This window comes from Brachionichthys hirsutus, chromosome 8 (assembly GCF_040956055.1).
Source record: "Brachionichthys hirsutus isolate HB-005 chromosome 8, CSIRO-AGI_Bhir_v1, whole genome shotgun sequence".
NCBI classification, from domain to species: Eukaryota; Metazoa; Chordata; class Actinopteri; order Lophiiformes; family Brachionichthyidae; genus Brachionichthys; species Brachionichthys hirsutus.
In genome coordinates, this window is record NC_090904.1 from 14,411,075 (window position 1) to 14,431,876 (window position 20,802).

General features: G+C 44.7%; 1 protein-coding gene across 1 annotated transcript in view; it reads left to right on the forward strand.

Annotated features, from left to right (window-relative positions):
* cita (citron rho-interacting serine/threonine kinase a) overlaps positions 1-20,802 on the forward strand; it is a 33,538-nt gene that overhangs the window by 382 nt on the left and 12,354 nt on the right. Inside the window, exons 3-23 of the mRNA XM_068742385.1 lie at positions 319-494; positions 5,815-5,916; positions 7,546-7,688; positions 7,822-7,915; positions 7,989-8,195; positions 8,297-8,450; positions 9,014-9,203; positions 13,711-13,816; positions 14,120-14,263; positions 14,415-14,534; positions 15,246-15,416; positions 15,695-15,748; positions 15,841-15,894; positions 16,220-16,360; positions 16,471-16,596; positions 17,026-17,121; positions 17,280-17,396; positions 18,021-18,130; positions 18,533-18,707; positions 20,073-20,270; positions 20,507-20,560. Of these exons, the coding sequence (XP_068598486.1) occupies positions 319-494; positions 5,815-5,916; positions 7,546-7,688; positions 7,822-7,915; positions 7,989-8,195; positions 8,297-8,450; positions 9,014-9,203; positions 13,711-13,816; positions 14,120-14,263; positions 14,415-14,534; positions 15,246-15,416; positions 15,695-15,748; positions 15,841-15,894; positions 16,220-16,360; positions 16,471-16,596; positions 17,026-17,121; positions 17,280-17,396; positions 18,021-18,130; positions 18,533-18,707; positions 20,073-20,270; positions 20,507-20,560 (2,732 nt within the window). The remainder of the gene's footprint in view (positions 1-318; positions 495-5,814; positions 5,917-7,545; positions 7,689-7,821; positions 7,916-7,988; positions 8,196-8,296; positions 8,451-9,013; positions 9,204-13,710; positions 13,817-14,119; positions 14,264-14,414; positions 14,535-15,245; positions 15,417-15,694; positions 15,749-15,840; positions 15,895-16,219; positions 16,361-16,470; positions 16,597-17,025; positions 17,122-17,279; positions 17,397-18,020; positions 18,131-18,532; positions 18,708-20,072; positions 20,271-20,506; positions 20,561-20,802) is intronic.

Below are 20,802 nucleotides of genomic sequence, written 5' to 3' on the forward strand. Positions count from 1 at the left end.
ATTGAGGTGATTTCAATATGTGCTTTTTGTTTGCAGTTGCTGTTTGTTTTTAAATACGATGGTACTTTGTTCACAGTTTTTACAGTTTCTACAGCCCACAAAGAAAAACTAAATCCAGATCATGAATTTATTTTATATTCCAGTTGCAGAAGAATTGAATTAATACTCTTACTAATGGTAGTACTGTATGTGCTTGCAATTGTATATTTCTAACAGAAAATGGTTTTGTAACTGTGGTATATTGGCAATTGTACACCTGAAATGTAATTTTACTTCACTTCTCACGATACTTTTGCTTGCATTTATCTTGTAAAACAGTTTCTGAAGTTGTCGCAGAGCTGCGGACTCTGCAGCCGAGCGTTCATGACTTTGAAGTCCGAGCGGTGGTGGGCCACGGGCACTTCGCTCAAGTCCAAGTCGTCCGGGAGAAGGCCACTGGTGATGTCTGTGCGCTGAAGGTCATGAAGAAGACCATTTTACGCTCTCAAAAAACGGTAAGATTCCTCTTTGTGTTAAGTAGAAATACATATATTAAAGTTTTGGTTTCCAACCAGTATAAAGGGCGAAGCCAAGCTCAGCAATAATTTCATGAGTTATTTTGTAGGGTTTGCATTGACTATAAACACATGTCAGAAAACAGTGGTTGGGTTTTTTTTATTACCATTGAGAGTGAAAACTAGGATTGATAAATTTGTAATATTTAGTTTTAAATTACGGAAGCTTATTGCATTCACTGAAGAAAAACAAAAAGTGGTTTTCCTGAATTTATGAGATAACTTCAAAAAGAAAAAAAGTTTCGGTTTTATGAGAACTTTTATGAGAACTTAAAGAAAAAAACGAGAAAAAATTACCTCTAAAAACCGAAAAATATTACCACTAAAAGCAGAAAAGAAAGAATTTGCTCTAAAAACCGAAAAATAATTACCTGTAAAAACAGAAAAAATTACCTCTAAAAACAGAACTATATTACCTCTAATAACATTAAAAAAAAAAAAAAAATACCTCTAAAAACAGAACTATATTACCTCTAATAACATTAAAAAAAATAAAAAATACCTCTAAAAACAGGAAAGAAATGATTTATCTCATTCATTCAGAAATTCAGGAAAACCGAAACTTTTTTGTTCTTCAGTGAATGCAATAAGCTTCCGTACTAAATAGTTTGAATAAGTAGAAGCAACATGTACGCACAACTGCCTTCAACGAGTTGCCTTACAAACTCTGACGAACCCCACTGGAGGGTGCTGCAGGGTTAAAGTTTCAGTTTTAGCCCCTTCTATCCTGCCCTGTGATGACTATAATCCCTACCCATTTAGCAAGGTGAAAAGGATTGTAACATCCAGTCCCATTCCGGTATGCAGTCAGACAAGTTTGGCTCAGGGATGAGGATGCCCCTGCCGTGCAGAGTCCAGTGCACTTTGGGTAATAACACCATATCCTGTGTTTGTAAAACTGATCATCTGGATAAACCAGTGACTGCTGAGAAAGATCAGCTGGCAACTAGGGAAAGACCTTGTGACAGCTTGGAAAGACTGCAGACAGGAGGGAAAGACCCCGCCGGGCCTGCCACAGGCTAGCTCCCTGTGGTGGGAGGGGTATGGCACTGTAGTGCACATATCCCACCCAATATTGGCTACGAAAAATCTAAATAAGAAAATACCCCTAGAATCTGCGAGAGCGGGGGCGGAAGATGATTCAATGGCAGACCACACGGTAATTGACCCTGGAACGAACTCGACAAGGAAAATGATGATCAGCACTTTACCTGAGAAAACAACATCTACTCCAGGAAAAACGCTCCAGAGTTGCATTTGTGGCTGGGCGAAGGTTACATCTGCTGCAGGCCTAAAGATACATCAAGGCAGGAAAAAATGTTTGAAGAAAGTGGCGCAGGGATCTCGCATCGACCACTACTTCTTAAGAAGCAAGTCGAGTCAGTCAAGTGAAGTTCAGCGGCAGGACGTAAACCACAGTCCGCAGGACATCAATCCCCCTGTCCAAGAGGAGGAGGAATCAAGCACAGCAGAGTACCATGAGCCTAGCGTACAACATCATGCAACAGAAACAAAGACCCAGGAGCGGAAGTCACCCATTAACTGGCCAAAATCTTGTGATAAAAAGGTATGGGAAACAGTCAACACAGACCTCATATTGCTGTTGGAGCAGCTTCGTGGAAATGCAGTGAAGAAACTGGATAGAATGGGAGAGCTCATTTACAACTACGGAGCTGAACGCTTCGGAGCTGCAAGCAAAAGGAAGAAAACACCATCCATCCCTATTCAATCCAGGAGACAGCAGGAAATAATTCGACTGGTCAAAGAAAGAAGGCAGCTGAAGAAACAGTGGAGGAAAACCACAGAGGAAGAGAAGGAGGGCATAAACGTGCTGCAGGCAGAAATTAAGAACCGGCTATCAGTACTGAGGAGAGCTGAAAACCTGAGAAAGAGGCGTAGAAAGAAGGAATTGGCAAGAGCTAACTTCTTCAAAGACCCTTTCAAGTTTGTAAAGGGTCTGTTCACGAAGGAGAAAAATGGAAGCCTCCAAACAACAAGGGAAGACCTCGAAGCCCACCTATCACATATATACTCCGACAGCCGCCGACATGAACAGGTCTCGCTACCACATGACATGCCACCGTTACATCCTCCAAAACATCAGCTAGACGTCAGCCCTCCCAAGTGGAGTGAAGTAGAAAGAACTGTACGCCGAGCAAGAGCAGCATCCTCCCCAGGGCTCAACGGGGTGCCATACAGACTCTATAAGTATGCACCAGATGTCCTGCGTTTCCTATGGCGACTGATGAGGCTGGTATGGCTGAAGCAGACGATACCAACAGCCTGGCGAAGGGCAGGGAGCATCCTGATCCCAAAGGAAAAGGACTCTACGGATATTAGCCAGTTCCGCCAAATCAGTCTCCTGAATGTAGAGGGTAAAATCTTCTTCAGTGTAGTGGCTCACAGGCTGACAAACTATCTGGAAGTGAACAACTTTATTGACACATCTGTGCAGAAAGCGGGGATGCCAGGCTTTCCCGGGTGCATGGAGCACCTGAGCATGATATGGCACCAAGTCCAGGCTGCAAAAAGGGATGGAAGAGACCTCCATGTTGTTTTCCTTGATTTGGCCAATGCCTTTGGCTCGGTTCCACACAACATCTTATGGTCGGCATTTAGCTATTTTCAAGTTCCAGATGCTATCACTGCCCTCGTCAGGGCCTACTTCCGAGATGTGCAGATATGCCTGTCAACAGCAGAGTACACCACAGCTTGGCAGCATCTGGAGGTGGGCATCATGGCAGGATGCACCATTTCCCCACTCGTCTTCACCATGGCCATGGAAGTCATTATCCGTGCATCTCGATGGGTGGTGGGAGGAGAGCGGCTAAAACCAGGCTTGCGCCTCCCGCCCATTAGGGCATACATGGATGATATGACAACTCTAACTTCAACCATTCCATGCACAAGAAGGCTGCTGAGGAAGTTGCAGGAGAACATCGAATGGGCCCGGATGAGGTTTAAACCGAGCAAGTCCAGGAGCTTATCTGTGGTGAAAGGGAAGCTATCAGACCAGCGCTTTAACATCGGCGAGGAGCCCATACCAACTGTGTTAGAGAAGCCAATCAAGAGCCTCGGGCGTTGGTACGATGCAACCCTTAAGGATATGGTTCAAGTGGAGCAGCTTAGACGGGATGCCATCAGCGGTCTTCAGAGCATTGACAGGACCATGCTCCCTGGCAGGCTGAAGCTTTGGTGTCTTCAGTTTGGTCTCATACCTCGGCTGATGTGGCCTCTGACCATTTATGAGGTACCATGCTCGAAGGTTGAGAAGCTGGAGAGGGTCATCAGCTCTTTTGCCAGGAAATGGCTTGGGCTTCCCAGGTGCCTTACCAACATAGCACTGTATGGTAGAGGCATCCTGGAGCTTCCTCTATGTAGCCTCACAGAGGAATACAAGAGCAGCAAAGTCAGGCTGGAGATGATGCTGACAGATTCTCGAGACCCCTGTGTAGCTCAAACCGCTCCTGCAATTGCAACTGGGAGGAAGTGGACTCCAACTGTAGCTATACACCAGGCTAAATCAGCCCTTAAGCACCGGGATATTGTTGGCCACGTGCAAATGGGAAGAGGAGGCATTGGCCTAGAGGAGAGTAAACCATCCTGGTGCAAGGCATCTCCAGCTCAGCGACGTGGGCTGGTGGTTGAGGAGGTTCGTCGAGAGGAGCAGGCTGCAAGGTGTGCAAAGGCTGTCTCACAAGGAAAGCAAGGTCAATGGATGCGTTGGGAAGATGTCGAGAAGCGCAAGCTCTCTTGGAGAGAGATGTGGGACATGGAAGCTTATCGAACCAGCTTCATCCTGCGAGCGACATATGATGTGCTACCATCACCACAGAACCTCAACCAATGGTACGGAGAAGATCCTACATGCCCCCTCTGTCCATCTCCAGCAAACTTGAAGCACATTCTAGTTGGCTGCAAGACAAGCCTTACACAAGGCCGTTACACCTGGAGGCACAATCAAGTCCTGAAGTGTCTGGCAGCTGCACTGGAGAATAGAAGAATGGTCGTCAATGCCCTGCCCCCCCTTTCCTCCCATCTTACATCATCAGGACATTTTGTCCGTGAAGGGGAGAAACAACAAAAGAGATGTATTCCAAAATCAGAGGTAGGACAGATGGGAGCAGCACGGGACTGGAGGCTCCTTGTTGATCTGGAGCAGAGACTCTGCTTTCCAGTGGAGATCGCCACGACCAACCTCAGGCCAGATCTTGTGTTGTGGTCTAACTCAATTCGAAGTGTTTACATCATAGAGCTCACAGTGCCATGGGAGGATAATATAGGCGAGGCCTTTGAGCGGAAGAAGCTTCGGTATGCTGAGCTGGCAGCGGATGCTGAACAACGGGGCTGGAAGACCACAGTCCTCCCTGTAGAAGTGGGCTGCAGAGGCTTTGTAGGCAGGACTGCTACTAGTCTCCTCAGGGGCATGGGAATCCGGGGCCAGGCCCAACGGCAAATCATCAAAGCCCTGTCCAGTGCTGCTGAACGAGCAAGCCAGTGGCTCTGGATCAGGAGAAGAGACAACAGCTGGGCTCCAAAATGACAGAGACAACATCAGGGGGTATAGAAGGGGTTAAGGCAGAGGGGGGCACACCCGGGACGCCAGGTGTTGCTGCTGAGCCCTCTTGAGGTGTCGTGGGCCTGTTCAGTGAAACACCTATGATGGAGGGTGCCCACCTGATGACCCCAATGAAACCCTTAGCCCCTTCTATCCTGCCCTGTGATGACTATAATCCCTACCCATTTAGCAAGGTGAAAAGGATTGTAACATCCAGTCCCATTCCGGTATGCAGTCAGACAAGTTTGGCTCAGGGATGAGGATGCCCCTGCCGTGCAGAGTCCAGTGCACTTTGGGTAATAACACCATATCCTGTGTTTGTAAAACAGCACCAATATCTCGCTGCGTTACTCCAGCTGCATACTCTGACCTGTGACTAATACAACAGATATGAGTCACAATGATTTGAGCTCCAGATTGTGACGTGAGCAGAGGAATTAACAGCCTGTATGAATAACAGATGTATGGTGCTTCTCATAACTTGATGCAATGTCAGCATCCTGTTAAGTTTGCTTTTTGTTTTCTGAACAAACAAAAGTCATTCATTCTTCATTGAATTGTAGAAGATGCGAGCTGCTCGGTGTTTTAGGCAGATCACTCTATGTGGCTGTTACTTTACTGCTAATATGTGCAGCACTGCTGTTGCTTATGTTTAGTGTGTATGTGTCACTGATTACAAACACCTTTTAAATGTCCCTCAAGATGGTGTTTCATGAAGAGGAGCGGAGAATCCTGTCTCTAAATGGCAGTCCTTGGATACCACAGCTTCTTTATGCATTTCAGGATAAAGAACATGTCTACCTGGTAAGCGTGGTGGGCTTTTACCCTCTAATTGTTAGGATGAACTCAATTCACTATTTTAAATACAATTCTCTTCATAAGAATAATGCTTTAAATGTCTGCTTATCCTTGCCAAAGTATATTTTGGCAATAAACATGCCAAGCAAGAGTCCGCTGTGGCATGAGTTGGCAGTAATTTTCAAGTGGAAATATTGTTTATGTTCTTTATGCTCCTCAGTGTTACTTTGTATAATCTATATATGTTTAATAACTGCAGTGTCTTGCACAGCTGTAGCTTCCAAAATGTTATTAATAGAACAGTTGGATCAGTCAGAATAGAAAATGCGAGATGCGACAGGAAGATCTCTGAAGTGAGCAGTGAAGAGAACAGCTTGCATGAAGACATGCTTTGAAGTGGGGAGAAACACTTGGCCTCATTTACAAGTAATAAAAAAAATTCTGCTTTCAGGAACCTCAGCGTTTTATTGCGTTACCTTGCAGGCTAACACCAGTGCAACAGCCGCCAGAGTTTCATTCAGTGGCAATGTAGCATTGGAAATCTGAGATCATGTGTGCAGGATCTTGCTGATATTTTCACAACATGGACAACATCTAGAGCTGAGATAACGTTCTCCAAATCTTCGTGCATTACAGCTTTGGAAAAATAACCCCAAGGGTCAAGGTTTCTTTATTGGTACTTGAGGGTAAATCAGTCTCTCTATCATCTCATTTGACTCCTTATTTCCCAGAATACTTGTGTCCTTCTGATCGTTGACTCTAAAGCCACGAAGCACGTGTTCAGGTTTTATCTTAGGGTTAGGGTTAGTGTCAAATGGTATCATCAAGGAGGCTGTTTATTTTTTTCGTGATTTGCAGGACTTTCTTTTAGAGTAGGGCAAAGCAGACCGTGTACTCCACTTTGTTTTTCTTCCGCTGAACCGACTCTTAGACCTGCCACCGGGCCCTCCGCATGTATATCTCCATTCTCCCTTTCTTTTCAATCCCTGTCTGTCTTACCCTGCTCCCTCACCGAGCACGGAACAAAATACAAAGCATCCATCTCTATCCATGTGTCAGAGAGGCACCCGGTCTCCCTGTTGCTAGGTAACACTGGAGAAAGCTCCCTTTCATTCAGACTCACCGTCCATTCATGCGCCAGCGACTCTTGTCTGCCACAGCCTCCACCATAGAGCTCAAATCGGCTTGACTAATGCATTTAAGCTCATGTGACTGGAACTTGGTCCAAACATGATGAACACATTGATTTGTGTTTGACATTATTATGGGATATTGTGTTATTTTTGTTGTTGTATGTTGCTTTGAATGTAAATATATCTTGTTCTAGCTGTGATCATGAATATATGAGGCTTTCATAGTTATGTCTAGGGTATTATTAGCTTCTGAAGACAGCCTTTTCACCATCGTATCACAGCTAAATCTGCAGTAATATCCTGCTGTGTTGCAGAACTGAATTTATAATGAGGAGAACCACACTGAGATTAAACTGATGAGCACTTTGATATAAGCTCAAGCACTACGTGTGTTGCTTTGTTTTTTTTATCTAAATTTTGGCCCTTTTCATGTGCATTTATAAATATAATTTAAATCTAAGTGATGGTCACAGATACTGAGTGCTTACATATACTTCTTCAGGCAATGGAGTACTTGCCAGGGGGTGACCTGATGTCACTGCTGAACCGTTACGAGGATCAGTTTGATGAGCCCATGGCTCAGTTCTACTTGGCTGAGCTGGTAGAGGCCATTCACTCCGTCCACCAGCTGGGATATGTGCACAGGTTAGCCGCCAGCGACCTTCCCATTAAAAATCAGAATCCTTTATTCTGGAAAATTGGGCGTGAGCAATGCAGCCATGTTACAGTGCTCGGGCAGAAAGCAGCCTCAAATCCTCTCTGAACTGTCCACTCGCAGAGACGTCAAACCGGAGAATGTTCTCATCGACCGGACCGGTCATGTTAAGCTGGCAGACTTCGGATCAGCTGCCAGGCTGACGGCTAACAGAACAGTGAGTGGATCGGAGTCCGCTCGGTCTATTAACGGTTCTATTGTTTGACACGGTGGCTTCGTTGCATCTCAAGGTGGCAGCTCTCTCGGTACCTGTCGGCACCCAGGACTTCCTCTCTCCTGAGGTCTTGGCATCTATGACTGGCCGCCCTCACAGCTCCTATGGGCTGGAGTGTGACTGGTGGTCTCTTGGGGTCATCGCCTATGAGATGATCTATGCCAAATCACCCTTCTCTGAAGGCACCGTAACCAAGACGACCCACAACATCCTCAACTTTCGGGTACATAGATCACAGACTCGAATAAAATATGCTGCCTGATATACCTGAAAGAATATATGAGAGGTTTTATAATACATTTGTGCTATATTATTGACTTCCAGCACTTCCTTAAGTTTCCAGAGGAGCCTCGTACCAGTAAGCAGTTTGCAGAGCTGCTGCAGGGATTGCTGTGTGGAGCTAAAGAGCGACTGGGCTACCAGGGACTCCGCTGTCACGCGTTCTTCTCCAGCGTAGACTGGAACAACCTGAGACAAGGTGAGGATACACCCCTGAGGATACACCCCTGAGGACACACCCCTGAGGATACACCCCTGAGCCTGCGCCGGTGACAAGTGCTTAATGTGGCTTAAATGATAGATGATTAGTCACCAGATGTTAATCTTAACTGTGTGTATGTGGATAATCGTTGATTATCAGCAGACGAGGCAGTGTTTGAAATGTTGAAGTGAAGATGTGTATACCGGTACTTGCATAAATACTGGTGGTAAAAACACTGAATTGTTTTGTTATCGGCATGAAGAGCTTTAGCTCCAGCTGATTAGCTTTCTCTGCTGCAGTAAGAGAGAGGGAGAGCGCGTGTGTATGAGAGAGGGAGGGATGGAGGGGGGGGGGGGGGGGGTGCAGGGACAGAGAGGCAGCGTGTGCATCAACGCGCGACTTACCGCACTCTAGGTTTCAGCCACTCTGCTCCGTTCCTCCTCCCCTGCGTTCTCCCCCCTTTCTCCTTGTGTTTTTTTTATTTATCCTTTTTTGTCGCGCACCGCTTCCTTTTCTCCTTCCTCCTCGCGTACTCCCTCCTCTCATCCTTTCTCCTGCAGTTCTCCCGCCTTTTGTTCCTGCGCTGCATGCCGAAGATGACACCTCTAATTTTGAGGAGCCGGAGCAGGCAGCCTCCCGGCCAGCCTCAGCAGCCGAGCGAGGCGGTCTGCCATCGGGCTTCCAGGGCCAGGATCTGCCCTTTCTAGGCTGGTTCTTCAGCAGACCATTGGCAACATTGGCCAAGGCGGAGTAAGTGCTACCTGTTTGTTTTCCCCTGCGGTGTCGGGCTTTATTCTCTCTCTTCAAAGACCTTTCTTTTTTGTCAGATGCAGGCACATCTTTGATACACCTATTTGGTTAAAGACCCGATGGTACCATTAGCTGCTGTTCTACCATTTAACTGCCTTGTTATGGGAAGACCTGATGTGGTGCTCCAGGCAGTTCGTGTTATGTTCCTGTCATTAGTGTTATGCTTGTTGCAACCAGAATAGGATTGGCCATATGCAGCGTCAGACAAGCAACATGGAGGAAAGGGATTTCCCTGCTCTCTGGTGCTCGCGTCCCCTTTTTGAGTCCTGGGTTTGGGCTCTTTGAATCACATGTAGTTGATCCAGTGCTTGGATGGATCAAACGGATGTGCCAGAGGATGTGAGCTGGCATTCTCTTGCCGTGGGCGCCGATTGGTATGCAGCTGAGTGTGTCAACGAGGTTTGCTGAGAGGTGGAACCCCAGACTCAGACGCACCCCCACCCTTACCGCTGTTATTGTGCTTTCTCTGTTGCGGTGTAGCGTAATGGGTTTGGGACTGCGATCGTCCCTAATGGTGTTTGGCTTCTTAACCTCTGATAATAACACAAGAGGGTGGGTTTCATTGCTGTCGCCCCGCGGCAGTGCTCCAGCCAGTTAACGGTCCTGGAGACTGCGGATCATGACGGCAGCAGCGACAGAACGGGAAGGAGATGCGTTTGCAGATTAACCGGTGAAAGGGATGGGATCTGTGATTTCTATGGTCCAAATCCACACCCCCGTCTTTAGCCATCTCATCTCTCGTTTTTTTTCCTCCCATTTCTAGTGTCTCTGTCCTTTTTCTGTTAAACCATCGTTCAACTGATAAAGGCAGTCATTTTCTTTGCTGTATTTCATTTAGAAGAAGTCAGAGCTCATAGAATGTGTCAAATCTGTGTGTGTGTGTGTGTGTGTGTGTGTGTGTGTGTGTGTGTGTGTGTGTGCAATGCTTATGTGTTTACATATTCATCACGCCCCCCAAAAAGGAAAGAGGACTGAATGAATCCGTAGCCACGCATAATGAATTTCTAATGCGTTTTTGGGGTTCCCGTTATTCTGTATTCCTTTTTCCCCCCTCTATCAGTTTGTCTCAAATATATGAAAAGCTGACATCAGAATATTTTTTTTATGGTGCTTCATGACTTATTTTTCTATCTTCCACAAATATCTGCTTGTAATACAATTTGCCTGTGTTTTGGTAAATATACACAATATTTTTTTGGATTTTGTGTTGGATGGTCAGTCTGGCTGAGCAGTCATTTACACTTTTGCTATGATCCCAATTTTAAAGTAATTTTCTGAAGACCTATGATCGAGAGGTTGGCGGTTCGAACCCTGGCTCTCGCACACACACTGTCGTTGTGTCCTTAGGCAAGACACTTCACCGACATTGCCTGTGTGATCGTAGTGCGTGTGTGAATGTCGGCCGTGGTTAGGAGGGCTGATCACCACCAAGTACGGAGTGAATGAATAATGCAATGTAAAGTGTCTCTGAGCGTCCAAAAAAGCGCTACCGGTGTATAAAACCAACGCATTATTATTATTATTCGGTCTAACTCGTTTGAATTATTATTTTGGCCTGCCACAGTGTGTTGTGCATCATTCCCCGACATTCAATGTGACTGAGCTTGTGTTTGTGTGCCTGCTTTACGCAGCCGTGCGTCATTTTATATTTTCTTCTCTAATGGCTGAATTGTTTTACCTGCAGTTTCTGGCTGAAAGTGAGCTTCGGCTTTAAGCACAATGCTGTAAAGGAAATAACTGAACATTCATTTTGCAACCCCACTTGTGTGTTGTGTCTATATGTGTGTGTGTGTTTGCATTGTCTTCAGCGTGTGCATGCGAAGCCTTTATCTTCTGTGTTTTCCCTGATTCCCTCGTCGCCCTTTGAATCTCTTCAATAATGCATCCTGCACTGGCTTCTCATTTATTTTCCCTCCACAGTACAAAGAAAAGACCGCTACCTCATTCCTCAGTAAGGTGGAGAGAGAGATTCGGTGTTCTAAAAATATAAAATGTATTATTTTCATTTATACCTAATAAGAATTGAGTGGAGCGAATATCTTAAACGGTGACGAAGAAATCCATCCGTCTTCCATACTCGCTTGGATTTCAAATTCACAGCAGCTTTGGCAAAAAAAAAAAGGACAGCTGAATGGAAACACCATAACTGAAGACGATACATTTCAGCTGAATGCGTTTAAATTGTCGCACTGTTCTATGAAATACCCCCCAAAAAACTGCTTGAGGCACTGGAGAGCTGAATGAATTTTGATGTCTAACATTAATTTTTAATTTGCGACAGATTCAGCTAACTGGCAAGCCTTTAGCCAAAGATGTTACTGTATTTACTCGGGGCCTGAGCCAATTCATATTCATTTTTTTCTCCATGCTCTCTTTACATTCTGTAAATCTAAGTTGTATGTGTTTGCATTTTTGCGCAAAAGGGATGTTTGGCAATGCAGAGAATGGAAAGGGCCATCCCTTCCTTTCCTGAATATTTTTAATCCTGTGGCTGTCTGAGTCTCTGCAGTATTTGTGAACTCATTCATTGATTTAAGAGATTACTGGTTCACTATTTCTGGACAAGAGAAATATGAAATGAAGTTTGCTGCAAATTATTCCCTCCCCAATCCCACCGACATGCCTTCCAGTGAGGAAGCAGGGCCTGGGGACTCGTGGGTGGGCTCCTCCATCTCTGGGACTGAGGTTGCCGAGGTAGTTAGAAAGCTCCTCGGTGGCAAGGCCCCAGGGGTGGATGAGATCCGCCCGGAGTCCCTTAAGGCTCTGGATGTTGTAGGGCTGTCATGGTTGACACGACTCTGCAACATCGCATGGACATCGGGGGCAGTGCCTCTGGATTGGCAGACCGGGGTGGTGGTCCCTCTTTATAAGAAGGGGGACCGGAGGGTGTGTTCCAACTACAGAGGGATCACACTCCTCAGCCTCCCCGGTAAGGTCTATTCAGGGGTACTGGAGAGGAGGGTCCGCCGGATAGTCGAACCTCGGATTCAGGAGGAGCAATGTGGTTTTCGTCCTGGCCGTGGAACTGTGGACCAGCTCTACACCCTCGGCAGGGTCCTTGAGGGTCATGGGAGTTTGCCCAACCAGTCCACATGTGTTTTGTGGATTTGGAGAAGGCATTCGACCGTGTCCCTCGGGGAGTCCTGTGGGGGGTGCTCCGGGAGTACGGGGTGTCGGACCCCCTGATACGGGGTGTCCGCTCCCTATATGACCGGTGCCAGAGCTTGGTCCGCATTGCCGGCAATAAGTCGGACCTATTTCTAGTGCGGGTTGGACTCCGTCAGGGCTGCCCTTTGTCACCGAGTCTGTTCATAACCTTTATGGACAGAATTTCTAGGTGCAGCCAGGGCATTGAGGGGGTTCGGTTTGGTGACCTCAGGATTGGATTGCTGCTGTTTGCAGACGATGTGATCCTGTTGGCTTCATCAGGCCACGCCCTCCAGCTCTCACTGGATCGGTTCGCAGCCGCATGTGAAGCGGCCGGGATGAGAATCAGCACCTCCAAATCCGAGGCCATGGTTCTCAGTCGGAAAAGGGTGGAGTGCACCCTCCAGGTCGGGGAGGAGATCCTGCCCCAAGTGGAGGAGTTCAAATACCTCGGGGTTTTGTTCATGAGTGAGGGAAGGATGGAGCGAGAGATCGACAGACGGATCGGTGCAGCGTCTGCAGTGATGCGGGGTCTGCACAGATCCGTCATGGTGAAGAGAGAGCTGAGCCGAAAGGCAAAGCTCTCGATTTACCGGTCGATCTTCGTTCCTACCCTCACCTATGGTCACGAGCTTTGGGTAGTGACCCAAAGAACGAGATCGCGAGTACAAGCGGCTGAAATGAGCTTCCTCCGTAGGGTGGCTGGGCTCTCCCTTAGAGATCGGGTGAGAAGCTCAGTCATCCGGGAGGAGCTCGGAGTAGAGCCGCTGCTCCTCCGCGTTGAGAGGAGCCAGATGAGGTGCATCTATTCAGGATGCCTCCTGAACGCCTCCCTGGTGAGGTGTTCAGGGCACGTCCCACCGGGAGGAGACCACGGGGAAGACCCAGGACACGCTGGAGAGACTATGTCTCTACGCTGGCCTGGGAACGCCTCGGGGTCCCCCCGGAAGAACTAGAGGAAGTGGCCGGGGAGAGGGAAGTCTGGGCTTCCCTGCTTAGGCTGCTGCCCCCGCGACCCGGCCCCGGATAGCGGAAGAAGATGGAATTATTCCCAGAATGCAAAGAAAATGGGACATCACCACAGAAATAAGAAAAATGAGTAAATGCGAGCCACTCCACAGCTCTGTGTAGACCGACACAGTATGTACAGTATATCTATATAAGCACAGTAAAATATTCTGGAGAGAATCGGACTGGTGCATCCTCTTAATTTTGATGTGCGCATTAAATGTAACCTGAGCTGTTCTATTTGTATTTGGATCGATTAGAACTGAAGACCATCTTCTTAACATGTCCTCAGGTCAGTGTCAGCAGGCTTAAATTCTCCTGCTAAGACCAACTCCATACAAAAGAAATTACACCTTAAAAGCAGAGAACTACAAGAAACTCAAGACAAATGTCACAAGGTAATTTTTAAATTTTCATACAAGAAAGCAAAATGAGTCGACGGGTAAGCCATAGCGGACTACAGTAAATCCACTGCTGGAATAAACGTATGCTGATCTATTTCCATATTGAATAACCTTGTTTTGATCAGAATGCTTACAACAATAGTTTTATTAATATTATTCTTTATTACATTGACAAAATGTTTTTTTTTTTGTAAGACATCGTGTTAATTAAAAAATTTTGTATCGAAATAGTATCTGGATTTAAATTGTCCAACTTCATCGTGGTTGCAATGAGACTGACTGTGCTGTTTCATCCAGATGGAACAGGAGATCTCCAGGTTCCAGCGTAAAATGACTGACCTGGAGTCAGTGCTCCACCAGAAGGATGTGGAGCTCAAGGCATCCGAGACTCAGAGGAGCATTCTGGAACAAGACCTGGCCACCTACATTACGGAGTGTAGTGTGAGTCTTAATAGCAACTGTGTGTGTGTGTGTGTGTGTGTGTGGGGGAGGTTCGGCCACATTTTTTAACATCATAATGCTCTTGGGTAAGTCCACAAGACCACACAAATCAGTGTTGATTTGACCGAACGGCATCCGCGTGTGTTTGCAGAGCCTAAAGCGAAGCTTGGAGGAGGCGCGCGTGGAAGTCTCAAGAGAAGATGACAAGGCCATGCAGCTGCTGCATGACATCCGCGAGCAGAGCAACAAGCTGCAGGAAATCAAAGAGCAAGTATGTAAATCTCATTCCAACAGTGCCCTCCCCCTCGTTATTGTAATGATGTGGTGCATTTGAAGCGTTTTTCAAAAAGCACTTCAAGGTATTTATGCTAAAACTTGTGTAGTGGAAGGGAAATGGTGCCTTTGCCCTGCATCCAAATCTGTCGGTTTGCTTTTGCAGTTCGTGTCCACGGTGTCATTCAAAGGAATAACTGAAGCAGAATAGAGATTATGATTCTGCTGCCATGTTCACAGGGTGTCCCTGTTACAAATGCAGGGATTCCCCTCCGAGGAATCCCTTGTCCTTGATGCCAAGCATGAAGGTCGTCCCTGCAAAGTGCTGGCGACTCTGATCATTCCCCATCATCACCCACCTTCCTCCCTTCACCTTAAGGATCAATAAACTGAATTAACATTTTGTTGTTAGCATTTGTAATTCAAATAGCTGAATAAATTAGTTAAGGAATATTTTTACAGACAAAGCCAACATAAATTAAATTACATTGCGATTCAGAGCCATATTACGTGATGCACAGGAAATGATTAATCAATGCACTAAGAAATGACAGATATTAGATAACATTTTCCTACAGATATTTTATTTTCATAAATTGAAGCAGATGTTTGTCCTTTGCTGGTGGTCTAAAATTGCTGAGTTTAATAATTTAGTAACATGATGTAGTATTTTGGTATCATGACCGCCGTGTGCCGCCTATGAACTCAGGAGTACCACGCCCAGCTGGAGGAGATGCAGGTGACCATCAGGCAGCTTGAGGAGGACCTTTCAGCTGCCCGACGCCGCAGCGACCTCTACGAGTCTGAACTAAGAGACTCCAGGCAAACGAGCGAGGAGCTCAAAAGAAAAGCTGTGGAATACCAGCAGAGAATCCAGAAGGTATGATTGTTGTAGAGATGCTTATAAAATAATACACGTGTTTCCATTGATGTGTTGAAGATAACATTTGAGCACGTTTCACGGACCAGCTATTTAATGTGATGACCTAAATTTGTTTAATAAAAAGAAGCCTGTTGGATGAGAGGTGAAACGTCAAGTTGATTCTTCTTTTTTTATTCACGGTTTACATGGTGTTTGTTTGTTGATGTGACCACTGGAAAACACATCAGGATTAATCTGTATTGATCTGTCTCTGCTATGTGCCAATTGTTCTGCAGGCTAAAGAGCAGGGCAAAGCTGACGTGGAGGAGCTTCTCTCCAAACTCGAGAAGGTAGCCGATCAGGCTTATCAGTTTATTTTTGTGCTAACTGTATTAGCCCTTAAATGTCTTGACTTGGCTCCCTGTACTTTTTCCCCCCCAAGACCAATTTAGAGCAACAGGTAAAAATCCAGGAGCTCCAGGACAAACTGTCCAAGGTAAAAAAAAAAATCTAAAGTTATTATAATTTGTGATATTGAAACGTTATTTTAATTGTTAAAGTATTTTTTCAATAAGACTAGTTCTTTTTTTCTTTTTTCCCTTAAAAAAAAAAAAGAAAAAAAAAAAAAGAAGAATCCTTTTTGTTTGCGTTAATTTTCCTGAACAACATTACGAGAGAGCTTACATATATAAAGATAGACTAGCCTTTTCTCCAATGTATGCAGACTGCTTACTTCACCGTTTAGAGTACCTTTTACTCAACGTATCAAGAGATTTGTCTTGGGATCCACTCGCAGCCTTTGACCTCCTTACCTTCCCCAGGCAGTTAAAGCGAGCACAGAAGCCACTGAGCTCCTGCAGAATGTCCAGCAGGCCAAAGAGCGCCTGGAACGAGACCTGGAGCGTCTGCGAGGAAAATCTGACTCCAGTGACACTTTAAAACGCCGCCTACGGGAGACGGAGGTACCAGATTAAACACATGACACTAAATCATGCAAACGGATTCAAGAATATCAATTTATTGCATCTTCTGTGTGGTTGCTCTTATGTTATTGTTTTTAATGTGCAAGCAGGAGGGCAGGAAGACCCTAGAGAACCAGGTAAAGAGGCTGGAGATGGTTGAGCGGCGGGAGAATAAGCTGAAAGATGACATTCAGACCAAGTCTCAGCAGATCCAGCAGATGGCTGAAAAGATCCTGGTGAGATAGCTGCAGATAAGACTTGCTAATCCGTCCTCTGTAACCCGCCCTTCCAAATGAACACACTCCTCATTCAGTTATAGTAGACTGCATCACACACACGCACTTCTGCTTACCGTAGTTTAGCTAGTTACATGCATAGATTTTAACATACGTCTACGAGTGTCAGCATGAGCAGGCAACGCTGCAGCCGTCTTTTGGATTTCCAGCTTTTCAATGCAAGTTTCTTCATTTTGATTTTAATGTATTTGTTACTATTGTTGAAACATTTGTTCCAATAGTTCGTAGTTTTCAGTAGCTTGTGGTGTCATGTCTTTTGTTAATCCATTTTGGCCAGTATACTAGATTGTGTTAACAATAGTGGTGGAGATGTGTATTGTCTACAATGCTAGACGTCTCCAGTAATATTTGGAATGCAATTTGTTCTAGGAACTGGAAGAAAACCTGAGAGATGCCCAGTCAACAGCTCAGAGAATGGAAACCCAGCTGGTTCAAAAGGAGCAACTTTATGAGGACAAAATCAAAGTGAGCCAACCCTCTATCGTCTGGGCTTTTGAAAACTCTGCTCGGCAGTGTTTATGTAAAAAATATAGTTATGCCTTCTCAGTCCTATCAGTTTGGAGTTGTATTATAGCACCGCATCACCAGAGTCCTCACATGTTGTACGATAACGTCTCATCAAGGTTTTGGAGGCTCAGATGAAGGTGGACCTGGCTGACAAGGAGAGCCTGGAGGCCAAAAGGGCCCAGCAGGAGGAGGAGTCCAGAGAGAACTGCAAACTCCTCGGTGAACAGAAAGCAGTAAGGACACACAACAGGCTTTAAAAAAAAAAGATACCCATTTAGACATTTGCCAGTAGATTTACTTCCTACAATCTCGTTTATTTTACTTAATCATTTTGAAATATACGAAAGAAGGGAAAATGCATAATATAATTTTCTGATATGAAGTTTTATACTCCTTGTATAATCCAAGTCACTGCGTCTCAAAGGGTTGAAGTTGTGATACCTTCCATTCTCCTCTGAATTGGACGGTTGAGCTCTGTTAAAGCTCTTCTCTTTGGACAGTCATTTGACAGAGTGGTTTTAAATGTATCGGAAGGTCCATGTGGATTAAATAGTATGCTTCATATTCCACTCTAAAGCCTGTGCTAAACTCCTAATCTGGTTAATGTGGTAGAATTGAAGCTCATAAGAAGCTTTTCAAGGCAGTCATCTGACATTGACAGTAGAAGATGAAAAGCAACACCTCAGTGGACTCTAATAGGATTTCATTGCTCCACAAAATTCAGTTTTCCATAAGTAGGCATTGCTGTTGTGCAACATGATTCTTAGTTATCAATGAAATGGAACTTTGTTCTTGTGGTAGAGCCTGTTTGTTGAAATGTGATTTCCACCATGTTGTTTTGTCTCCTGTTTCAACAGACCATTAATGCAATGGATTCCAAGATGAAGAACCTGGAGCAACGCATTGCTGAGCTGTCAGAGGCTAACAAGCTGGCCGCTAACAGCAGCATCTACACTCAGAAGAATATGTGAGTTAACTAGACCCTCTGCCCACACTCTGCTTTTATGATTTCCCCAGCCCACACTGTCTCTGACTCCTCAAGCATCCAATTTCTTCATTAATATACGCTTGCACCTTTGTGCACTTCAGCTGCTCTGTTTCCCCGGTGTAAACTGTGTACTCTCTTTCAGGTCAGAGCAACGTTAATCAATATTTAATACTAATAATATAACAAAAGTAATGGATTCCTTTGTGTTTAAAGTACGGTATTTAAAATGTATAGTATTTCATATATATTTATGAAAATAAAATGAAAACATGTTTGTATTTATACTCGTACTTCTAATCTAAAATCAGCCACAGTTTTTGATAGGTCCCTTCTTTTAAACAGACGATGCAATAGACACTTGTGTGTTCATATTTTTGTCAGGAAAGCCCAGGAGGAGATGATCTCAGAGCTTCGACAGCAAAAGTTCTATTTAGAATCTCAGGCAGGCAAGCTGGAGGCCCAAAATGCCAAACTAGAGGAGCACCTGGAGAAGATGAGCCAGCAGGAGCAGACCAAGAGGACCCGGCTGCTGGAGCTGGAGAGTAGGCTGCGGGAGGTAGGCCAACAGGAAGCAGAGGCACGGCTTAAAATCTCTTTGCCCAAGATTAAGTAATTCGCTCTAACTAGCACAGTTTAGCCTTTCATTATTACTATCTACTAAGGGGATTAAGGCATCTGATCAGCTCACAAGTACAGATCCCTTTCAGATGAACAGCTAATTAAATACCAACATTCTATAAATGCAATCTAAAAGACTGACACTGAGTTGGTACAGATGCTGCATCCAGTGAAACTGATGGATGCTGTTTATAATCTCTGGAATTACAGTTTTGTGTTGCCTTGGCTATCAGCAGGTGAGAATATGATTGATGATATTAAAACAAGGCACAAACTGAGCAACTTGGATGTTATTAGTGATCTGCAAAAATACACTTGATTAAGATTTTGAGATTCTACATTAAGTCAAAGGAAATTAAGATAGATTGCTATTTTTGCCTATTTTAGAAGTTTGACATTGAGTTGAAAATACTGACTAATACCAGATCATAGTTTTTAAATATAAATGCTAAAACATTCTGAGCCGTGAACCACAAAATCCATTATGTGTTTGAGCTTCCAACCTGAATCTACTCCATAAAAATATGTTTTGTCATAATTATGAACCGCAATGCCCTTTATTGCTGTTAGAGAGCTCTGCCAGGCCTGTTGTTGTTGTCTGTTGTTGTTGTCTGTGGACAACCTGCTGACTGTATGTCCTTTTTCTACCTCCACACAATCTCCCCCACTGAGCTGTGATGCACAGATAGATGCTAATTGCTGTCCTATTTGCACAATCACATTCACACAGTATCCTGCAATATCCGGCCCCACACATAAATAGCTAGCTTCACGCGAGGGCTCCTGTTCTGTCGCTGTTCTAGTCAGAAATATATGGAAAGCTAAATGGTCCCTTGTGTTGTTTGTCGTATATTTGCGTCGCAATTATTATGTTTTATTTTACTAAAAATGTGAAAGGTTTGAACCACAGATTGTGATAATTATGAAAGTTTATTATTCATTATTGAACATAAAATATTTTATTATTTAGAATTGAATCGTCCGACGTCTCATTTTCACTTTGCATCTTTAGATTTCTCTCTGCTTGTTTCTCTTGCAGATTTTCTATGGGTATATCAGGCTATTCCTTTTGCTTTATTATACTGTCCATTCAGATTAAATTACTTCTCTGCTCTGTTGTTTTAAACCAGTTTTTAGATGCCATAAAATTTATGATTGATGTCCTAAAATTCCCGTCATCTGATACACTGATTGGAAGAAAATGTCTACATGTCTGTTTACATTATATGTAAATACAATCTGTTCCAGTTCTGATGGCACTAATTATACACACAGCATTCAACACAGTTCCCTTTCCATGTAGATGGGTCTAGAACATGAAGAAGAGAAGCTAGAGATCAAGCGACAGGTGTCGGAGTTGACCCTCTCCCTGCAGGAGCGCGAGTCCCAGATTAGCAGCCTGCAGGCTGCGCGTCTCGCCCTGGAGAGTCAGCTTCAACAGGCAAAGACTGAGCTGGAGGAGACCACCGCTGAGGCTGAGGAGGAGATCAATGCCCTCAGGGTAAGACGAATGTGCAATCAAAGCCACTCATAAGTGTGGGAGGAATCTGCTTTTAATATGTTAGACACTTTGTGCTACATTTTATTGTATTAGAAAAGTGCAAACATAATGATTGATGTGTGATGTATGTTGAGAATATGTATTGTACATGTAGTCAGAAGGAAATGAGCTTTGCAGAATCTTTTATTGAGTGTAACCTTTGTATTTCTTCTTTATTTGGCTCTCATTTCTTACAGAATCACAGAGATGAAATTCAACGCAAGTTTGGTGCTTTGAGAGAGAGTTGCTCTGTAAGTGCTGCCAAAGCCTTTTGTCTCTGCTTTCAGCAGCAGCAGAACGATTTTCTATGTTTCATAAAGCCTTTGAATGGACAGTGATTCATGCTCAAATTCTAATGTTGCATTAAAGTCTCCTTAATCACTTATTTAACAAAGAAGCAGCGCTAGCGTCATCAGGCATTCTCCAACTTGGCCACACGTATTTTTTTAAACGTCTGCTGGTACTGTAGACACAAATTTCAGCAAATCCCCTC